At 48.7% G+C, this 22,703-nt stretch overlaps 2 protein-coding genes across 5 annotated transcripts; one reads left to right on the top strand and one right to left on the bottom strand.

Annotated features, from left to right (window-relative positions):
* Positions 1 to 90: 90 nt before the first annotated feature.
* Nr1h3 (nuclear receptor subfamily 1 group H member 3) lies at positions 91 to 8,983 on the bottom strand. Of its 4 annotated transcripts, none has more exons than XM_046457795.1 (11): positions 8,891 to 8,983; positions 8,481 to 8,629; positions 7,743 to 7,822; positions 7,056 to 7,235; positions 6,288 to 6,554; positions 5,836 to 6,044; positions 5,551 to 5,730; positions 5,263 to 5,362; positions 866 to 979; positions 573 to 667; positions 91 to 386 (listed from the first exon to the last, which is right to left on the bottom strand). In XM_046457795.1, the coding sequence occupies exons 3-11, from the start codon at positions 7,783 to 7,785 to the stop codon at positions 240 to 242; spliced, it is 1,335 nt and encodes a 444-aa protein (XP_046313751.1). In that variant the 5' UTR covers positions 7,786 to 7,822; positions 8,481 to 8,629; positions 8,891 to 8,983; the 3' UTR covers positions 91 to 239. The 4 variants fall into 4 exon arrangements, with proteins under 4 accessions (XP_046313751.1, XP_046313746.1, XP_046313757.1 ...); XM_046457790.2 differs by having other exon boundaries at positions 8,799 to 8,945; XM_046457801.2 differs by lacking the exon at positions 573 to 667 and having other exon boundaries at positions 8,799 to 8,945.
* A 5,962-nt stretch (positions 8,984 to 14,945) lies between these two features.
* Acp2 (acid phosphatase 2, lysosomal) lies at positions 14,946 to 22,608 on the top strand. Its single transcript, XM_046457493.2, has 11 exons — positions 14,946 to 15,106; positions 15,669 to 15,764; positions 16,402 to 16,488; positions 17,460 to 17,612; positions 17,718 to 17,816; positions 17,896 to 17,985; positions 18,434 to 18,566; positions 19,285 to 19,367; positions 19,484 to 19,590; positions 19,707 to 19,882; positions 21,684 to 22,608. The coding sequence occupies exons 1-11, from the start codon at positions 14,990 to 14,992 to the stop codon at positions 21,815 to 21,817; spliced, it is 1,275 nt and encodes a 424-aa protein (XP_046313449.1). The 5' UTR covers positions 14,946 to 14,989; the 3' UTR covers positions 21,818 to 22,608.
* The last annotated feature ends 95 nt before the right edge of the window (positions 22,609 to 22,703 follow it).

The raw sequence follows: 22,703 nt of genomic DNA, 5'->3' as shown, positions 1-22,703 counted from the left end.
AGGTTCATCCATTTGGTTGGGTCAGTAGGTCTTCAGATGGAGCACAGCTTTAGCAGGCCCCCCCACTGCCCAGCAGCCACAAAACTCCCAACCCTTTGACTCTCCTTTAATGCTACATGAGGATATCCTTCGCCCAACTCCCAGGAATGTTTGCCCTTCTCAATCTGTTCCACTTCCAGGAGGCAGCCAAGGGGCCTCAGCTGTGCTGCCCAGAACTCAGGAGACATGGGGAAGAACAGTCATTCATGCACATCCCAGATCTCAGAGAGCAGTGGTGGAAGCTTTTTGTCCTGCAGGCGCAGCGCAAACACTTGCTCTGAGTGGACACTGCTCAGGGTTCGGAGGCTCACCAGTTTCATTAACATACGTGGGAACATTAGTCGGTCCTGGGGGAAGGAGAGGGACAAGCTAAGCCTTTGTTTCTCCCCAGGAAAAGGGACAAAAGCAAGGGAGTTGTGGAAGAGGTAGAGAACTGTCCGTGCTAGATGTAGGCAGAGGGATTCTTGAGGGGAAAATAGATGTGTCAGGGAACAGGCATGGAGCAGAGGAAAAAGGCACCTGGGGAAACTCACATGGGGGTGGTGGATGGAGACGTAAGCATGCAGGGCCTCCACATATGTGTGTTGCAGCCTCTCTACTTGGAGCTGGTCCTGCACATTGGGCCGGTCTATAGGTCACCAACAGAGTTTAGGAGCAGGTCTGGCCAGGGCCTCAGTCCTCTACCCCAGATCACTGGATGTGTCCCACAACCTCACCCATCCCAAAATCACAGCAAAGGGCTCCACCCGCACAATCCTGCCCTGTAGGTCCTGCAGTCCTCTGGGGTGCAAGTCTTACTGGGTTTCCCACCTGCCCCTCCACACACCTGCAGAGAATATGCTGATGGCAATGAGCAAAGCAAACTCAGCATCATTGAGTTGTAGCTCGTTCATGGCTCTGGAGAACTCAAAGATGGGGTTGATGAACTCCACCTGCAGCCCTGGGGAGGAAGAAGGGAGGCTAAAGTGTGTGGCAGGAGCAGCAGGAACTTCCTTCTTTCCTCCAGTGCCGTATCTTGGAACAACCAGGAACTCACTAAAATGTCTCCAGGGTTCTGCTGTGTAAGGCAAATTTCTTAACCTAAGTCTCCTCTGTGAAATGGGAGTCCATAGCTGAATCTATGAGGTTGTGATGGTTAAATGTGAAAGCATGATGCACTTAGCACAGCAGATAGGAGGTTTTGAATTAATAACAATTCTGCTATTAATTTTTTTTTTGCAGTACCCTAGTACTAGATCAGGAGTGTCCTACCACTGAGCTACATCTCCAGTCCTTAATAATTTTTGAGAAAAGTTCTTGCTAAAGTACAGAGGCTGGCCTCAAACCTGTGATCCTCCTGTTTCAGCCTCCCAAGTTGCTGGTATTACAGGTCTGTGCTACTACACATGGCTTGAAAAGATATTTTTATCTTCCTTTTTAACCAAAGGAAGAGATGCTTCTATTTATAGATACACAGGGCTCTCAAAAATTCTAATAACAAGCCAAGCGAGGTAGTGCCTCCCTATATCCCAGCAATTCAGGAGGCTGAGGCAGGATTGCAAGCTGGAAGCTAGCCTCAGCAACTTAGCAAGACCTTGGTGGGGATGTGGCTAAGTGGTAGAGCATCCCTGGGTTCAAACCTCAGTACCACAAAAAAAAAAAAAAGGAAGAAAGAAAAAAAAAGAATTTATGATCTTTCTGAGTACAGCAACTCAACAGGTCAAGGCAGGAGATTTCAAACTTGAGACCATCCTCTGCAATTTAGCAAGATCCTGTCTTAAAAGAAAAGAAAAGCAGGCTGGAGGTGTAACTTGGGGTAAAGTGCCCCTGGGTTCAATCCCTAGTACCCACAGCAGGGAAAAAGATTTTTTGCTGACAAATGATCTTATCTGAATATGAGGCATACATTTATATATATATGTATATATATATACATACATATATATACATATATATACATACATATGTACATATATATATTATTTTAGTTGTAGATGGACACAATATCTTTATTTATTTTTATGTGGTGCTGAGGGATCACACATGCAAGGCAGGTGCTCTACCACTGAGCTATAGCCCCAGCCCGAGGCATACATTTCATATAGCACATCCCAGAGGGAACACAGCAGTGTGGTTAAGGGTGTGGACTTTGGTGTCAGATTGCCAGGATTTGAGTCCTAGCTTTACCATTACTAGGTTGTGTGATCTTGAATAAATTTTTTGTTTGTTTGTTTTTTGGGGTTTTTTTGTTTTGTTTTGTTTTTTAATTTTTTTTAGTTGTAGATGGACACAATACCTTTATTTATTTATTTATTTTTATGTGGTGCTGAGGATCAAACCCAGGGCCTCACAGATGCTGGGCAAGCACTCTACAACTGAGCCACAACCCCAATTCCTTGGGTAAGTTATTATGTCTCTCTGGGCCTTGGTTTTCCTATCTGTAATATAGATGATAATATTACCTGCTTCATAAAGTCCTCAGAATATATGTGACATAGATGTATCTACCATGTAAATGTTAGTTGGAATTTTTAAAATTTTTTATCTTAATGGAACCAGTCTTCTTAAAGAGAAAAAAACTAAAACATGACAAACTGTGACCTAAAGCCACTACACCTAGTGGACACTTCTCCCACACACATTTTCAAAGTCTTTGCACCCACACTGTTCTCTAGGCTTTCTCAGATTTCTTTTAGCAACCATCTGCTACACTTTTCCATTGGGAGGCTTCTTGATTAGTCACTTCCTGTACTTTCACCCTGATGTTTATCAAATGCTGTGTTGATCCATTTAATGGGCAAACCCTATTTTATAAAGCATTTCTTGGTGAGGTTTTAAGCCCCCAAGTGTGTCCCAAAGCCCCTCTAAACTAGATGAACAGCTCACATAGGATCAGTCCACATCCTTAGTTTACTATCATGGGCAGCATATGGTTGGAGATGCAGAGGAGGAAGGAGACCTAACATAATAGAGGCCCTGAAGGAAGAAAACAACAAGTAACAAAGAAAAAAAAAAAAAAAACCAACAACAAATAAAAAATAAATAAAAAAAAGAACCCCTAGTTCCTTCTAAAAGCTCACTTCTGATGAAATGAGAAATTAAAAGCCAACTTGATGACATCAGAATGGCTTATATAAAGAAATCTATAAATAGGTACAGATTCAGATAGCTCAAGTCACAGGGCTGAAGGGACACAGAGATATTAAAACTGGAAATGGTTCAGGAAGGAGGGTGTTCTAAAGGAGAAGACTAAGAGGTCTGGGATAAAAACAATTTGGAGAAAAAGATGGCCTGGTAGAGAAAACAGGCTTTACAGCTAGATAAAGACCTCTAATCACCCCAATCAGGTGCCTGTATATTCCAGTGATATACAGAAGGCAATAGGGGCCAACACAGCCCAGCCCTGCCCTACAGTTAAGGGAGGCCTTCCTAGAAAGTTCACTGGGTGGCCCATGTTGAGATAAGAGACACATGAGGTGTCCTGAGTCACCAGAAACTAGGGAAGGACTTATGAATTTTGGCCTAGAAACCAGGATCTCCCAGCCCTGAGAATGGAGTCATAGCATCAGCCATATGTTACAGACCTGCTCTTTGTTGTTAAGCTACTTGGTCTCCTACTGAGCCCCAATTCCAGTTCCTCCAACATTTCCTTGGTGGTCTTCCATCTTTTCCCAACCCTGCTTCCCCACACAAACATTACCAGTAGCTAAAAATGAAGAAAACCTCTGCTTAACACTAAGCCAGCATCAGACAGAAAGCAGCAATGAGAACTAATTTTTTTTTCTTTTTCCTGCAATAATGTGGATTGAACCCAGGGACACTCTACCACTAAACCAAATCCCCAAACTTTTTTTTTTTTTTTGGTAGTTGTAGATGGATAGAATGCCTTTATTTTATTTGTTGATTTTTTTTTATGTGGTGCTGAGGATCGAACCCAGTGCCTCATACATGCTAGGCAAGTACTCTGCCTCTGAGCTATAGCCCCATCCCCTCCCTTTTTAAAAATTTTTTTAGTTTTAGGTGGACACAACATCTTTATTTTATTTTTATGTTGTGCTGAGGATCGAACCCAGTGCCTCATGCATGCTAGGTGAGCACTATACTACTGAGCCACAACCCCAGCCCCCAAATCCCTAACTTTTTTATTGTTTTTTAAGTTTTGAGACTGGGTCTTGCTAAGTTGCTGAGACTGGTCTCGAACCTAGTGATCCTCCTGCCTCAGCCTCCCAAGTCACTGGGATTACAGGTGGGCGCCACCAAACGTAACAATGTAAATCAATTCTTAGAGAAAACACTCCAGATACAAGATGAGGATAGAATTGTTTGCCTTTGTCCTACAACTGTGCCATCTGGGTATCTTTGTCATGTTTCAGCTCCAGTTCCGAGGGTCAGCAGAAAGAGCAATTGGAAAAGAACAGGGGAGAGAGCCCAGCCATAAGAGCGTCAGTGACACAGCGCTTGCCTAGCATGTGTGAGGGTCCTGGATTGATTCTGAGTGCCAAAAAACAAAAAAGTTGGGGACAGTCAGCCCACATGATCCTTAAAGAGCACATCTGAAAAGATCTGTTCATTTTTGACTACTAAAAGGCTTGGTTCAGCGGGGCATGGTGGCACACTCCTGTAATCCTAGCAGCTCAGGACACTGAGGCAGGAAGATCATGAGTTCAAAGCCAGATCAGCAACTTAGGGAGACCCTAAAGCAAGTTAGCAAAACCTTGTCTCAAAATAAAACATTAAAAAAAAAAAAAAGGAATGGGATGTGGCTCTGTGGATAAGTGCCTTTGGATTCAATCCCTGGTACCCAAAAAAATAAAATAAAATAAAAGGCTTGGTTCAGTGGTTTTCAAACTTTTTTTTCTAGCTATAAAGTCTTTTCTTCAAGGAAAATGTTATGCAGAACTATAATATCCAATGTAGATTTAAATAGACCTTCTTATTTGGTTAAAGCAAAGATGAAGGACATTCTTCTGCCTCCCTGTATCTTCTCTAAGGTGACTTCCAGAACCCCTCAGGCTAATTGAAATCCAATTCCAAAACAACAGACCTAATGCAGCCGAGGACAGAGGTCTATTTGGAGCAGTTGAAAGAGGCCTTTCAACATTCTAACTTTTCTCTCTTGGACAAACCATTGGCCTTCCCTTCACAACCACCCAAACCTCAGCCCAGGCTCTGAAATCACAATGGGCTCCTTGACAAACAACACCTGTCCATCCAGCTCAGTCCCTCTGTGATCTCAGCTCTCACCTGCTTTGGCAAAATCTTCCCGGTTATAACTGAAATCCTTGAGGAAGGTGATGCTCTCGCTCCCAGGGTTGTATCGCCGAGAAGTCTCCAGAAGCATCACCTGCACACAAGTAGCAGCCCCGCCAGAGAAAATGAGGGCTGATCTTGGGACACAGGCCTTTGAGGGACAGTTGAGTCTCCTTCTCCCTACTTCCCAGTGGATTGGGCTCTCCCTGCCAGATGCCTGCATGCCCCCCCACAGACAATGCCACACTGCTTCTCCCTCCATCCCTTGACCTGTCCAGCCACCTCAATTGCAGAAGTCTTCAGCAGGGCTATCTGGTCCTCTCTGCTGAGCTGTAGGAAGCCTGGGAGCTGTTTAGCAAAGTCGACAATCTCTTGCACAGACACGATGGCCAGCTCAGTAAAGTGGGCAAAGCGCTGCTGACGGGCCTCCCGGCTCTGGGGGTCCGGGGCCATGGGCCAAGGCTACCCAGGGGGGCAAGGAGAGAAAAGGCAAAGCACTTTGATTCAGACATCCAGAAGCCAGCTGGTGCCCTGGCCACCTCTCCCCAGGCCCATCAAGTATCTTACCGTCACACGAAGTCGGTCTGAAAAAGAGCGCCTGTTACACTGTTGCTGGGCAGCGACCAGCTTCTCGATCATGCCCAGTTGCTCTGGACTGAGCTGGGGGAGCACTTGGGGAGGTGAGGGGGCCCTTGGGGGCACTGATGTGGCCTGAGCCTGTTCCTCTTCTTGCCGTTTCAGTTTCTTCAGGCGGATCTGTTCTTCTGAAAGGACACCTAAGGACAGGGCCAGACGTGAGGAGGGGAGAAGTGGGGCTACAGGAAGCAAGGATGGGGCAGAGGGGGTGGTTTGAGTCTCCAGAAAAGCAGACAGCATTGGGTAAAAGCCAGGAAGAGATTTGAATCTATCCTCATGGACCGGGTAGGAAGCCCCTGTAGGCATGGGCATCTTCCTGCCCTCACACCAGGGTGCCCTCTTTCCATCAGTGTCTCCCCAGCCTGCCCCCCCACCACACTCACACTCCTCCCGCATGCCCGCCTGGCGGCATTTGCGAAGCCGACACTCCTGGCACTTGCGACGCATGTAGGTATCCATGGGGCAGTGGCCACCACTGTGGCAGACATAGCGAGCTCCTTTGATGACACTGCGGCGGAAGAATCCCTTGCAACCCTCGCAGCTCAGCACGTTGTAGTGGAAGCCAGAGGCCTTGTCCCCACATACACTGCACAGCTCGTTCCCCAGCATTTTGGGGGCTGGCCCCTTTTTCCGCTTTTGTGGACGGAGCTCTGGATACAAGGAAGAGCCTTAATATTCTTCCTGACTCAGTCACTGGGCACTCAGTGACCTTCATTCCTTTCATTATATGAAGTCTAGTCTCTCTTTTTGGAGACAGGATTTCACTGTTTCCCCCACTGCCTCCAACTCCTGGGCTCCAGAGATCCTCCTGCCTCAGCCTCCAAGTAGCTGCGACTACAGGTGCCCCCAGAAGGAGTAACTTAGACTATTTATCACAGTAGATCTCATTTGCCAGGGCCATTATGTCCTAGGTACTGTATGAGCCCTTTATAGGTATTGATCCTTTATATAACCATAATTATTAATCTCACTTTACAAATAATGAAAATGAAATTCAGAAAGGCCTAAGGTAGAAACAAAATTCATACTTAGATCACTTGGATCTAGTTGATGCAAAGTCTTTAACCATAGTATTATAAAGAAAAGGGCCCCAAGGTGTCCCTCCCATATCCAGGGAGCCTGCACCTCCCCAAAACACAGAAGCTCCTCACCTGTGGTCTCTGGAAGGGACTCTGCCCTGGGGAATAGGGCTGTGGGTTCTGCTGACTCCAGCCCCATCCCCTCAGCAGATTGGGGCACCCTGGCTTCCTCCCTAAGGACGTAGCTGCGGCCTCCCCGAGCCTGGCTGCTTGCATCTTGGATATCTGGATCCCACAGCTCCACGGCAGAATCTGAACCAAAAGGAGAGGCACAGAGGGGTCCCGTGTCCCATCCCAGCTCCACTCCCTAGCGTCCTAGCTGGGAAACTGCAAACCTATCTTCACCCTCGGAGGGCAACCATACCCCAGCTCATGCTCTGTGACTCCAGAACCAGTCAATTGTAATCCATTGCACATCAAGACCTTAAACAAAGATGCTAATCTTTGGGACACCCATTTCAGAGATCAGACAGAACTCTCCAAAGCCAAAGCTGGGCAAGCAACAGAATGCCAACTCCCCGCAGCAGCAAGCCCAGATTGAGGAGCACTGGGCAGGAGTTTACAAGGGCCAGAGGGCCAGGTACCAGAATCAGGGCAGAGGTGGTCTGGAGAAGAGGCCAGCAATACCAAGAACAGCTCTGGACTGCTCTCTGCAGGAGGGCAGAATGCAGGTAGCGAAGGAGGCTGATTCCTGAAAGAGGAGAGAAGCCACCAGAGGAGTTCTGGCTCAGGTGAGAGGACTGGAGTAAAGAAGCTTACCAGGAGAAACATCAGGCACAGGTGCCTCCAGCCACAAGGACATCTCTTCCTGGAGCCCTGGACATTACCAAGACACTGTCCTGCAGGAACGACCAGGGTTATATTCTTTTTTCAGTACTAGGAATCAAACCCAGGGTCTCATACCTGCCAAGCAAGTGCTCTGCCACTGAGCTACCCCCTGACCTACAGGACTTTTTAAAACCCATTTTGCAGATGCAGAAACTGAGGTTCAAAAAGATTAATTCCCTACAGTCACACTTTTAGATGGTGGTAGAGCCAAAACAGTAGCCCAATCTGACTCCAAAGTCTAAGCTCTTGACCACCATGCCACCTTTCTCTCCCTAGTTCTCCTTTGGGCCATCAGGGAATGTCTGTCAGAGCCCTTGCCCCCTCACTCCAGTTTTAGGAGAGCCAAAGTTAGGTAGCGCTAAGAGATGGGATCAAGGCTCACTCCCTGAAGACAAGCACCTTGTCAGAAAATCTCACTCCCACTGCTTTCTGGGATCTGGAGCAAGGCTCCTCTGCTCCAAGAGTTTCCCTAACTCACACCATGACCTCCTCCTCCTCCCCAGCTCCCCTCAGGGGTCCTGCAACCTAACAGAACCCTGTCCCTGCCCCAAGCCCCCATCACCTTCACCCGGCACTTTCCCCAAGAGACCCTTTTTAAGGTCCTTAGAACAACCTCCCACCCGACCCCAGACACGCATGCAGCCCCAGGCCACTGCTGAGAAGACCCACCGAATCCCCAGGCCACCAGACTTCCTGGCTGCAGTCTCTGGAGCCCCCTTGCTGGGAGAGGAGGATGGTGCAGTCCCCTGTTCCGAGGCCGCGCGGCCAGCCGGCGACTGGAGCTGAGCAGAGGGACCCGGAGCCCCGGGGAAGTAGTACTGTGGGGAAAGACTGAGGGAGGAACTGACAAGGGTCGGGCCACCTCTCCTCCCGCCGACCAAACGGAGCCTGGCCTCCTCGCCCCCGCCCACGGGGTAGCTTCCCCACAGGCCGACTCCTCCCCGGCCAGCCACCCCCTCGGCCGGCGCCACCCCACCCGGCCCCTACCCTCAACCGAGACAGTCGCATTTCCCCACAGACCGGCCCGGTTCCATGTCTCTCCCCTTCCTCTGTCCACCCTGGAGGCTCTTTGCTCTTACTGAAGGACTGCTTCCCAGGCACCCCCACCCCGATCCCGGCAGCCTCCAGAGTCAGCGTTCCCTCCCCTCCATAGACACCTCGCGGAGCAAAGGTCTCTGCTCGGCCCAGAATTGCGACACCCAGCCCCAGCCTGCGATCGCAGCCTCCCTCCTCCTCCCCTGCCTCTGGGAAGGGGCCAAGCTCTCCCCACTAGCTCCAGGACAGAGCCAAGCTAGTAGAACTCCAAGGGTGGAGAGACGCAGGTGCTGGGCCTTCCAGGGAATCTGTCTGTGGGTGCCCTTCGGGGACGGGGTGGGGGGACAGAGGGGAGAAAGCCAGGAGAGAGGGGCTGGTAGGAAGTCAGCCCTGAACAACCGCAGACCTGGGACAGTGGTAGGGGTAGCAGATGATAGCAACACAGGGAGCCTAGGTTGGACCCAGGAAGGCATGAAGTTGCCTCATCCTGGGGATGGTCCCATTGAGGTGGTGGAAGGCTCCATTGAGCCTCACAGCATAGCTTTCCTGCCGGGGACACAGATCCACCCCTGAAGGAAGACACCGTGTTTCACTGATTCTCTCTCTCCCATAATCCCTGAAACAGGAGCTGGCATAGAGGAGACAACAGAGTAGGTACTGTGTTCTTGTTTGATAAATGGATAAGAAGAAAAATATGATCTTCCTTATCCCATACTTTTTGGCTCAATTTCAACTAGGCATTTGGGGTCTGGGATGAGTCTGGGTTCAAATCCTCATCCTGCCTCCCTTTAGCTGTGATTCCCCCCACCAGGTGCTGGGGATCCGACTCCATGTATCCCATGTTAGGCAAACTCTCTACCACTGACCTACACCCCCAGCACAGATGTGTGATCTTGATCAAGCAAGTTACTTATGTCTGTGAACCTCTTTGTGTCTTTAAAATGGAGGGCTGGGGATGTGGCTCAAGCGGTAGTGCGCTCGCCTGGCATGCATGTGGCCCGGGTTCAATCCTCAGCACCACATACAAAGAAAGATGCTGTGTCTGCCGAAAACTAAAAAAGAATAAATAAATATTAAAATTAAAAAATAAATAAATAGAATGGAGATAACAGTTTTGCCATGTAAGGTGGTTGTGAGAATTAAACACATCATAGCACAATGTACGTGTTCAAGCAGATAGTATCAGAGCAAATACTAAGTGTTCAAGAACTGGCAGTGTTTATTCTTACCACTCCAATCCTTTCAAATATAGGTCTTCCTGTCCACATGAAGCTATACATCACTCTCCAAGTCCTTGTTTCTATATACAAGTCCCTCACCATCTTGTTCAGTCCTTAGAGCACTGCCAGGAGGGAGGGAGGGAGGGTAAATCAACTCCATTTTACAGGGAACACTGAAGCTCACATGAGGGCCTCGCAAGACCACACACAGCGGCTGATCTGGGATCAGAATCCAGATGTTCCCACTCCAGTCCCTGTGCTCTTTTTCTCTTGGCATCAGAGTGCAGGACGTTCTTGTCCTGTTGCCTCTCAGGTCTGATGAGCCAGTAAAGTGAGAGGGAAGGAGCCAGGGCTGGTGGGCTGCAGGGAGAGGCCCAGAGCACTGCAGATGCTTTAGCTCGGATGTGCGAGGCAGGAGCTGAGGTTACTCTTGGTTGTTCACCCCCTGACCCATTCCCAGTTTCCTGCTCAAGGCTCTTCCTGTTTTGCTGTGAACTTCAGTTCCCATGGGCCTACATTAAAGCAGAGGACAGGGGCCAGGGCAAGCTGCCAGAGGGACTGAAGCAGACATGAACAGGGCACCAGGGAAGAGGAGAACAGAGGAATAGGGAAAGAGTGGACACAGGGGGTGGGGGAGGACAGTAGGAACAGGAAGGGAGAAGGATGGGAAAGCTGAACAAGAAAGGGGGTTTGGTGAAAGATGGGAGGAAGCACAGGGTGGGGCAGGGGAACAGGCGGGGGCAGGGACACATGTGAGAAGATAGCAGGCGGGGTTGGGGGTGTTGCAAAATCTGCCTGTGTATTCATTTTCACATTTCAGAAAAGCCCCTCTGACGGCCCCCATCTCAAACTTCTGCCTCCAGCTTTTGCTCTTGTTCCTTCTCATCACAAGGTTATCCCCTCACAAGGCCCCCACCCTGCTCTGGGCATTTCTGAGTCATGAGCACAAGGCTCTCTGTTCCTCTCATGTGTTCCTGCTCTGATTTTCACAAAGCCCCCTGCTGTCCTGGGACAGTAGAAACCAGGGACACCAGCCTCTGGGGCACTGGAGCTGTTCTGTCCCATTACCCATCCAGATCCTCCCTGCCAAGCTCCAGTGTAGCAGCATGGTCAGAGCTGTCCTGGAGACACCTGGTTTCAAGGAACTGGGGATATAACATTGTCTGGAGCCTGGTGACACATTTTCCAGGAATTAAGAAAAGCCTCCTTCATCCATTCCTGATCCTCAACTTCTACTGACACTCTAGTGTCCCTACAGGTGGCTTCCCAGGACCCAGAGCATACACAAGCCCCAGCTAGAGTCCTCTTGCCCAAAGTAGAGCCAGTAGATCACAGCAACCTCTCCCCCAAGGCAGGGAGTCAGCTCAGCCTGGTCTCCTCTAGGGGAGAAAGCATTTGCTAGCACTTCACTGCCAAAGCTATCCCTTCAGGTTACAAGGGATTAAGGAGTTCCTTACAACGAGGGGAAGGGAAAGGAAATGGGAGAAGACCAAAACCTGTTGGCACTCTTTCCACAGGATGCTATCTTCTGGAGACCAGCCCCTGGGACTTCAGCCCCAAGCGAGAGCAAGCAGTCAGGTGATCCACAGCTAGAATCCCATGTTCTGCTTTGCCAGCCCCTCTTCATGACACAGTCCCTTCAGCCCACAGGCTTAGGTCCAAGCACCCCAGGCCTAGAGTCCCTTCCTGTCTCCTTGGCTCCTGCAGGAGGCAGAATTCCTAGGAACATACTTGGGAACCTCCTAAGTCACATTTCTGACCCCCCAAACCCCCAGAGGCTTCTTCCAGCAGCAAAGGGAACATAGAAGCAGAAATAGGAGCATTCTCCAGTCCCTGGTCACATGCACTACTGGATAATTACCCCAAAGGCACTCATTCCCATGGAGTAGGCCACAAGATTGGGTTTGTAGAAGGGACTGGGGCAACTGCTTCTTGCTCCTTCCTTCACTGTTCTGGAAGGGTAGAAAGGGTGGGGATATCTTTCAGACCACCAAGTATCTACTCAAGTGACTTCTGCCCAACATCCCAATGACAAGATAGAAGAAGTCAGGAATAAATTCTAAGACCTATAAATTTTAGAGATGACACAGAGGGCAGAAAATGAAGAAGAACAATAACATTTACTTAGTCTCATGTACACAATTTATCTTTACATGCAATGTTTCATTTATTCTCACAATAAATATAAAAAGACAGTTACCAGTAAAGTACAGAGCACCAAATTTGAATACAGGTAAAGCTGATCCAAAAGCTCAAGCTCACATTCAAATTAAAACAAAACATAGCTGGGCACAGTGGTGCACCCCTGCATTCCCGGGAATTTGGGGGACTGAGGCAAGGGGATCAAAAGTTCAAGGCCAACCTCAACTACTTAGCTAGACTAACCCAAGATAAAAAATAAAAGGGCTGGGGATGTAGCTCATTGGTAGAGCATCCCTGGTGAAATCCCCAGTACCACAAGATGATGATGATGATAAAAAAACAAAACCAAACCCCCCACTTTACTCCATTACACAAAGCAGCCTCTCCAGATGGAAAAAAAAATAGTTAACTCACCCGGATTTAGGTTTGCTTCTGCCAACCAGAGTAGAACAATGATTTCCAAACCTGGTCTTATCATGCTTCAGAGCATGATTTTAGTCTAGGGTATGCCCATGTATCCATCTATCTATTCATATACATGTCTCTCTCTCTCTCTTTTTAATCTGTAGTTAGGAACCAAGGTGTGAAGAACAAAGAATCATCTGGTAAAAAATATGCAAAAGCTGGGGAATCAGGAAATCAAGGCTCTGCTCTAGGTTCTACCATCTCCTTCTACTCTCCACCCTTCCTGGAATCATTTCTCACTATAAAAATTAAAATAACATCTGCTTCATCAATCCCTCCTACATGGGATACTTGTAAGCACCAAGGATATAGACATTTAGCAAGTGGGAGGAAAAGCAAAAGATGGATTTCGGCAATTCTTTTGTTCTACTTGCTAAATTTTGGTGATCTGCAGATCTAGCTGGATGCAGTGGCACACAGTTGTAATCAGTTATTTGGAAGACTGAGGCAAGAGGATTGAAAATTTGAGGACACCTGGGCAACTTTATGAGAACCTGCCTCAAAATTTAAAAAGGGCTGGGGTGAAGCTCAGTGGTAGAAGTCCTCTGGGTTCAATTCCCTGTGCTGAAAAAAATTAAACAAAATAAAAAAGAAATAAAAGGGGCTGGTACTGTACCCTTGGGTTCAATCTCCAGTACTGCAATAGATAAAATAAAGCAAATAAATTTTTTAAAAAATTTAAAAAGCCTAATATTTATGCAGTATTTTGCCAGTTAGTCATGACCCACTTAATTCCACTAAGGAGAAAAAGTTTCTTTTAATAGAAATCTCTTTATTAAAGGTACTCTGGAGCTACCAAATATACTTTAGCAAAGCATTTTGAGTAGCCTGCATGCAGTTTGCAGCCTGTAAGAAACAGTCCATTACAAAGACTATTTAGTTGGGAAGAGAAAATTGAATTTGAATCCATGCTTCTGAACCATGTAAACTTCCTGAACCATGTCACTTGCCTCTCTAGTTTTTTCCTAATCTGTAAAATAAGAGGACTAGGTTAGATCAGGGATTCAGAGATGCTGGTTTATAAAGCTATGAAGTGTATTTGTGAAACTCTTGAGATCATAAGCAAAATTCTAATGTATATTTATATGTGTGAACATTTTTATGGAAGGCAGAGGGCTAAATTTTCATCCAATTCATAAAGGGGCTTGTGACTGAAAAGGTTAAGAGCTATTTGCCTACCTAACCTTCTTATTCTATTTACTCCTCAGCCTCCTTCATGACATTTCTTGAAGTAAAGTTTAGATCAGTGTGTGTGTGTGTGTGTGTGTGTGTGTTTCGAATCTGGGGTCTTAGAGCAAGATAATAACAGTTCTGATCAGTTTTGTCAATGATGAGGTGAAGTTGCGTCTAGTGGGCAGATCTGAATCAAAGCATCCCAAGGGTTTATGATCTATCCCTCAAAAACTGTGTCACTCCAAGCTCAGAGTCACAACAAAGTCCTAAGGCCAAAGTGGCGGCACCTGAATCCTAAGAGACAAAGCCAAGAGGGTCTCTGATTCTGCAGAAACCCCACCTACTTTTACTCTATATTATGTGCCTGTCCCAAAAATCTCTCTCCAAAGGTCTGAAATTCTCCTTTATGGATTCATTGGTTTGGGTTTGGAAAGTCTGAACATCCCGTCCAACCCAACTCCTTTGGGAAGAAGTATGACGTCTTGACTCTAAACTGAAACTTGTAAGTAAACTAGAGGAAAGACAGGGAAAGCACTGGAAAAAGCAAGTGAGAGGGCTTCTGAAGCTTTGCTCCGGGCAGGCATGAACAGTAGACTACACTGGGACCAACCTCAAGGGCACAGGGAGTCCAAAGGGCTGTTTACACGTTTTGCCCTGCACCTCTCCCGGGAAATGCGGACCGAGCCAAGGCTCAAACTCCACCCGAAGGCCAGGGGCGTGGTGAGGGACGCCCCATATTTCCCTACCCTTCGCTCCAATTCAGCACTCTCGGGCTCTGGGATCAGGACCAGCTGCACCCCAGCCTGAGGGGGCGCTCGCTCTCCAGGCCACGGCCCCGCCCAGGGCAAGTGCCACCTTAGTACGGAAAGGGGCAGCCCTGACCCCGTGTGCTCTTTACCAAGACTAGGTCTTCAAGCCCTTTTGCCGCGCAATGTCGCCCTACATTCCTACGTGTGTCCGCCACTGCCAGATGGCGAAACTCCTCTACGTATTCCCTTCCAAATTCTACCATCCCTGATCCCCCCCTTAGTAAGATGGCGGCGAGCGCACTTCCGGCGTGTGTCCTTTCGTGTGTGTCCGGGCGGCTGCAGCTGGTGCCACTCAGCGCGTTCCGCCCTCTTTGCGCGCATACACACTAGAGCGATGATGGCCGGCAGACTGCACGGCTGGAGCTGGGCGGCTCTTCTCCAGCTCCTTCTTGGCATGAACCTGATGGTGATGCCACTCACCCAGGCCCGGAGTCTGCGCTTCGTTACCTTGGTAATGGGCGACAGTGTCACCAGAGGGTTTGCTAGAGCTAGAAGGGCAAAGGCCTGCTGGGAGGGAGGGGCAGGGCTTGTGATGGGGGTCGAGGACTAGAGGAGAAGATGTGGTTTAGTAGACTACTGGCCTGGGGAGCTCGAGGGGCTGGGTTCAGAACCGATGTGGAGCCCTGGGTCATTCTGGGGGGCAGGGCGTTCTGGTAAGGAGTTCTGTATCAGCAGGTAGGTGGGATAAGTCTTCTCTGAGACAAGGATGTGATTAAAAGGTTAAGAGACTCGCCAATAAAGACGACTTTGGTGATTTTTTTCCCCCTTCAATTTTACCCACTGAAAGCATTATTCTCACTGTTTTGTTTTTGTTTTTTTCTTCCCACTTGTGCCTTTGGCTTCCCCATGGTCTCCAGTTACATTGCTTAGTCAAGTTAGCATCCTCCTGAACTCTGGTCTTTTCCAGTGGGTAGTGGTGAGGCTTCCCAGAGAGAACACGGGGCAGAGGTGTGCTCTGTGTTCCTATCAAGGAGACCCTTCTGACCTGTAGGCAAATCATTTTGTTTCCTCAGCTTTACCGACATGGAGACCGTTCACCAGTGAAGACATATCCCAAGGACCCCTATCAGGAAGAGGAATGGCCCCAGGGGTTTGGTCAACTAACCAAGGTGGGTCAGAAGCCAGCTCTCCCTCAGGATTAGCTGTAGAATGAATAACCTTTGGCCAGGCATGGTGGTGTCACAGTTCTGTAATCCCAGTTACTTGGGAGGTGAAGGCAAATGATTGCAAATTCAAGGCCAGCTTGGGCAATTTAGTGAGACTCTGTTTCAAAATTTTAAAATAAATTAAAAAGATCTAGGGATGTAGCTCCGTGTTTGAGTGCCCCTAGGTTTAATCCCCAGTACTGGAAATAACAGCAACAAATGAGTGACCTCTGGAGCAGATTACAGAACTTGGGGCCTCTTAAACTGCCAGTTCCCACATGGGTATTGACTGACCAGATTTTTGTTGTTGTTGTTTTTGTGATGCTTGGAGATTGAACCCAGGGTCTCACATGTGCTAAGTACACACTCTACTACTGAGCCACATCCCCAGCCCTGACTGAGTTTCTTAACTTTACATTACTGTATGCCTAGGACAATGCCACGTATAGCTGGCCACTTAATAAATGACTCCTGGGATTAAAATAGCCCATTCCTACTTCTAGCCAGAAGTATACTTACAAAGCAACAGCATCTAAAATCCATAGGGTTTATAAACCATTCCTTCCCTCTGAATCCTTTTGACCCTTGGACTTGCCCACAGGAAGGGATGCTACAGCACTGGGAGCTGGGCCAGGCTCTGCGACAGCGCTACCATGGCTTTCTAAACACCTCTTATCACCGTCAGGAGGTAAGCATGGGAACTTAAGTGACAAGAGGAATGGGATCTATTCTCATTCTCTTCCTTCAGAAAGCTGAGGATTAGGCTGAACACTCTGGCCTTCCTCCTGCATTTTTGGTCATGAGACATCTAAGAACCATCTAGAACATACTCCTGGAGGCTCAGTTGCCCCTGCTTGGTTGGGAAGAGGCAAGACAGATCAAGCACCCAACTCAGACTTAAGGAAGGGCCTGGAAAAGTTGTTTTTGGCTGTGAAGTAACAGGCTTTCCCTCCAAAACATTTATTGAGTACCTTCTGTGCTAGTGTTTTGCATACAGTTGTGCACCACACAGATAGAATGTCTGTTTCCACAAAGCTAAGAGTATACTGGGGGTATCAGATGATAAACCAGGAAGACAAGGTAAAGGGAACAGGGAAGAGTGGCACAGATGCTGCTCCTAAGCTCCTCTCCCCACTTGAGAGATGGTGGTAGCTATAGCTGTTCCTCTGGTTACCACTGTCAGCACAGCTGTCTCAAGAGTCTATACTTGTTATTTGTTCCCTGAGGCCCAGCTTTATCCTGAGCTTGCCTTTCCCCAGCTTCTTCCCCATTTTCACAAACCCTCTCTCTGTTCCTTATTTTTCCCCACCCCAGTCTCTGAGCCAGTTTATAGAGAATGAGATTCAGCAGACACCAGAGTGTCAGAATGAGAGTATTCAGAAAGACCAGGGACAGCCTACTACTGACTAAGCACTTTTGACTAGGAGAAGGGACATTTGCACTAGAGCCATTCCCACAGTCTGAGTTCTTCACACAGTGCTGATAGTCCCAGCTGATATTTGGGGCCTTGAGGGAGGGAAAGGCAAAAGAAGGGGATGATGGTGGGTTTATAATTTCTGGGTGGCCATCAAGAACAGGTTCTCTCTTTGGGTTCCCAATGAGGGGCCAGAGTGCCCCTACATGTATACACAGGTGAGACTCATGTTGCCATCTCTGCAGGTGTATGTGCGAAGCACGGACTTTGACCGTACTCTCATGAGTGCTGAGGCCAACCTGGCTGGACTCTTCCCTCCCAATGGGATGCAGCGCTTCAACCCTAACATATCATGGCAGCCTATCCCTGTTCACACTGTGCCCATCACTGAGGACAAGGTAAGACTGGCCAACCCTTCCCTGGAGGGGCAAGGGGGACAACTGTGGCCATGGGATTGCTGGTCTCAGACTTCTCTGCCTCTCTTTCCTTCCTTTGGCCTGCAGCTGCTGAAGTTTCCATTGGGCCCGTGTCCGCGTTATGAGCAGCTGCAGAATGAGACTCGGCAGACACCAGAGTATCAGAATGAGAGTATTCGGAATGCAGTGAGTGGGGGCTGAGCCGGAGGTCATCAGACTGCTCTTTCCCCAGGGCAGGACTGATCCCCTAAATCATTTTTCATAGCAATTTCTGGACATGGTGGCCAATGAGACAGGACTTACAGACCTGACTCTGGAGACTGTCTGGAATGTCTATGACACACTCTTCTGTGAGGTGAGCCCACAGAGGTGCCCAGTGGGATTACTTCTCTCTCCCCCTCAGCAGGCCCAAGTCACCAGGATGGTAGAACACAATGCTTGAATACCGCCATGCCCACTGGGGAGGTCCAGCAAGCTGCTCCCTGTGAAACACGGGAACTTCCCCCACGGGTGAAAAGTCTCAGAGTGGGAAATGTTTGCTAGTGGTCAGCAGTTCCTACTCCTCTCCACCCAGGGCTCTTGTGGTATCAGGCGTCTTTCTGCTGAATCTTGCTCTTTGTGCCTGAGCTTCCTCTCCTGTGCCCTGCAGCCCCAACACGGCCTGCCATTCCAGCCCCTCCACCTCACCTCTGCTCTCCTCCCCTTCCCTCACACACAGGCACCTTCCCTCTGGGGAAGAGAGCTGCCCCCAGAGAAGCTCTGGCCTAGGCCTGGGGAGTTAACCTGCCCCATACAATACACAGCAAACCCATGGGTTACTCCTGCCACCCTGGGCCTCACCCCAAACCATGCAGCGTCTGAGCCAGCTAAAGGACTTCAGCTTCCGCTTCCTCTTCGGGATCCATGAGCAGGCAGAGAAGGCCCGGCTTCAGGGGGGTGAGTGACAAGGACAGCATGTCACTCCCCTCCACATTGAAAATCTGCTATGGGGCTGCTCATGAAATGTTCTCTGTTCTTTCAAAACCAGGTTTCCGCCTTGTCTTCCCCTTTAGTCATCCAGCTCTCTCGACACCTAGCCCTGTGACCAGTCAGATTTACATGTTTCTTTTTTGCCATACTTACTAAATTTCACCCATGTCAGAAGACCTTCCCTCCCCTGACTGAATACTTCCCCAGAGAACTGCTAGGGCTATTTTGAGGGAAGACTGAGAATAATATGTGTGCCAGCTTCCATGCTACAGCACCCAAGAGTGTGCCAGCTGTCGAGCCTTTCTGACACCTCAGTAGTTTTCAGAACCTACATATGGCAGTCACCCTGGCATGGAGCCACCATCTTGTGTGTTGTGGAGCAGTCTTAAGTTTACATTTTGTTCCACACTGGAGTAATCAAACTGGGAAGGGCCTCATAGCTCACTGATGAAGGGGCAGCTTTCTTCATCTGTGTTTAAATATAGATACCTTGTTTTATCTTGCTTCCCTCTGTAAATTTGAAAGTTTTTGGAGGGCAGGGAGTGGTTTAGAGTTCTGACATGGGCCTTGTGAACCTGGGTTGGTGATTAGAACCAGGACTAGCAGAGCTTGAGAGGAGCAAATGGGTCTGATCCAATGATAATGATGGCTATAGCCAGTGACACTGAGGACTTTTCTTCTTCAGGAGTCTTGCTGGCTCAGATACGGAAGAACCTGACCCTAATGGCAACTACCTCCCAACTCCCTAAGCTGCTGGTGTACTCTGCGGTAAGATGCTGAACTCCCCAGCGTGCTGACACCAAGCCAGTGGTTGGATTTCATCTCTACTCAGTGCCTGGGGGTGTTGGGGAGCAGTGCTGATGGACAGGCCATCTCTCTTACAGCACGACACTACCCTTGTTGCTCTGCAAATGGCACTGGATGTCTACAATGGTGAACAAGCCCCCTACGCCTCCTGCCACATATTTGAACTCTACCAGGAAGATAATGGGTAAGTTGAGCTACCAGTGTGACCTCTGAAGAGGCACTCAGGTATGGCTGGGGGCAGCCCAAGGACTCATTTACAGGCATGGTGAGTAGTTCCCATCACCTGCTGTCAACCCCCAGGAATTTCTCAGTGGAGATGTACTTTCGGAATGAAAGTAAGAAGGCCCCCTGGCCACTGATCCTGCCTGGCTGCCCTCTACGCTGCCCACTGCAGGACTTTCTTCACCTCACAGAGTCCGTTGTGCCCAAGGACTGGCAGCAGGAATGCCAGCTGGCAAGCAGTACTGCAGACACAGGTGAGCTGCTGCCCGCCTCTGTGCTAGTCAGGTCCCAGGTCACATCCACAAATCTTGAGGGAGCTGTCACACTTCCAGCCATCTTACTGCATCTCCTTGGACATTTCCCTCTTCCACCCTGAGAACATTTTACCCCTTCTTCCCACTCCACCTTCAGGGGATGCACTCACTCACATCACTGAGAAATAAGAGCAGCCAGGAGAGAGCACTTGTTCTCCCACCCTCAGACCTACCGGCTCACAGTTGGCTTTAGCCAGGAAGCAGGGGCAGCTGCTCCACTTTGGATCCCTCGCTTCTGCTCTTCACGAGGACCTCTGATGCCTCAGTGTTCCCTTCTTTCCTGGATAGTCGTATCTCAGAGCCTAACAGAGACCCCTGAAGCCCATTCCTCCAGCTCCCCTGATTCATTTGAGGGTAGAATTCATGGAAAAGTTGCCTAGACTCTGGCTTTACTTCCTCACTACTTGTTCTCTCCAAGTGACATCAGATAGTCTCATGTCACCTTCCACTGCACTGAAGCCACCCCTGTCAAGGTGACCAGTACTTAGCTTCTCTCCTCTCAGCAGCATTAACATACTTGATCACTCCTTCCTTAAACACTCCCTTGGGGCCAGAGGTGTACCTCAGTAGTAGAGCACTTTTCCAGCATGTGAGAAGCCCTGGGATGATCCCCAGCACTGCCAAACCCTGCCACCACAAGGTGGGAAAAAGAAAGAACTTTCTTGGTTTCTCCTGTTTTTTCTCCTACTTATAGGCTTCCCTCCCCACTAATAAAACAATGGCCCCCAGCTTTCCCCAGCCTTTTCTTATTTATCCTGACTCCTGAAATGATCTCAGCCTCGTGGCTCCCATACACCATCTCCATGCTAAGTCCTGTCTTTGTTATGACTTGCAGATGCGTGACATCTTCTCTGGGCTAAACTCATGTCCAGCTGACTTGAGGTTTCTACATGGACGTCCAGATGCTCTTCCCCTCAAATCTGCTCTTCCTCCAGGCTTCCCCATTTTAGTAAATGCCACATTAGTCACCCTACTGACAGTATAACCCTAGGCAATATTTTTCTCATAACCCACATCCAGCCTACTAGCAGATCCTGTCAGCTTAGTCTTTCAGGTGCATGCTCTTCCCTCCTTAGTCCATGCCATCAGCTCTTGCCTGAACTCTTGAAAAGTCTCTAGCATTCTTTCTGGTTCTATTCATATCTGTGTTGATCTCTCATCACGTCAGAATCTTCCAGTGGCTTCCTATTCCATAGAGAATGAAATCCAAGTTCTCGACAGGACCTCCCGGCCCTCCTTAGCCTGGTCCTCTGCCCCATCTCCTATTTGCCCCTTGTTTACTTTGTCCAGTGAGACTGTTTTGCTTATCTTGGAACATGCCATGTTTATTCCCATATTGAGGCCATCTGTAGTTGCTTCCTGACCCCCACTCTGCTCTTATATCTTTGTCTCACTCATTGTCTGGTCTGACTTCTTCATTGATGCCTTCCCTGACTGACCTTCTTATAGTACTTATCACTAACCTGTTGTTCCTACCATTTGCTTGTTTATTGGATCTTTCCTCCTAAAATGTGAATTTGGCTTGGGGATGTAGCTCAGTGGTAGAGCACTTGCCTCTATATGTGAGCCCTGAGTTTGATCTCCAGCACTGGGAAAATAGAACCCATGTGCTAGATATAAACTCCATGAGGGCTGCCTGCATATCCCCTGTATGTCAGAACAGTACCTGGCATATGGTAGATGCTCAACATTTGTTGGAAGAATGCTAACTTTACCTTTCTCTTCCCCTCCCCCTGCCCAGAGGTGATCGTGGCCTTGGCTGTCTGTGGCTCCATACTCTTCCTTCTCATAGTGCTGCTCCTCACCGTCCTCTTCCGGATGCAGGCCCAGCCTCCTGGCTACCGCCACATTGCAGATGGGGAGGACCATGCCTGACAACCACTCAGCCCCCTTCCCTCTGCCTCCTAGGGGAGGTGGGCTGGGCCCTGTTCCTGACTGTTACTGCTCCTCAGCCTATGGATAGGAGACCCTGGGTTGGGCCTCCTTAATTATACCAGCCCAGACGAGCAAGTGGGGCTCGGCTTGGCCCACGGTACCTATTCACTCGGCATTCACATGCCTGATGTTCACCAAGTACTGTGTTGGACATTGGCTTTCTCCAAACAGGATTTGCCTCTTCCATATTCCCCAAGGACCTGAGATGTAGACAAGCATTCGGGTTTCACTCAGGACCTAGGATAAAAAAAACTGAAGGAGTCGGTGCTTGATCCGCCTTGCTCTTCCACCAAGCCCTGCTCTTTATCTTCCAGCCTGGAGTCTTTGGCAAATGGGTCACCGGACATCATCTTGCCTCTCAGTGCTTATTTAGAGGGAAAAATTGCACAACTCTGGGGGTACACAACATTTGCTACCAAGGACCTGGATCCCCCAACAACCAGCCAACCAAGTTTTCCTTTGTCTAGCTGAAGCTACCATTAGTCTCAATGGTTCAGGCACTTCTGTCACCCCTTGATGACTTGAGCAGGTCTGGAAGGGGGTTTGTATTATACTGGGGAGGGAGTTGGGGGAGGTGGGAGGGAGCAAATCATATAGAATCATGAAAAATTCCCTCAGCTGGATTGGGCTCTCCAGGGACCTGAGGTAAATGTAGGTGGTGAATTGGATAGCTCGACTAGCACAGAATAAGGCTGAGGTAGCTCCCGGAGAATGAAGTTTTGGATTGTGAATGCTGGTTTTGTGCCTTTTTTTCATTTCTGAGACTCCAGTACCCCTTTGACCAGGTCAGTGCCATATCTACTCAGAAGCTCAGTTGGATTTGGTT

Source organism: Marmota monax, unplaced genomic scaffold, assembly GCF_021218885.2.
Source record: "Marmota monax isolate L192 unplaced genomic scaffold, Marmota_monax_Labrador192_F-V1.1 WCK01_AAM20220418_F8-fsc00047, whole genome shotgun sequence".
NCBI classification, from domain to species: Eukaryota; Metazoa; Chordata; class Mammalia; order Rodentia; family Sciuridae; genus Marmota; species Marmota monax.
The sequence above is the reverse complement of the archived record's forward strand: the minus strand, read 5'-3'. Positions and strand labels throughout refer to the sequence as shown.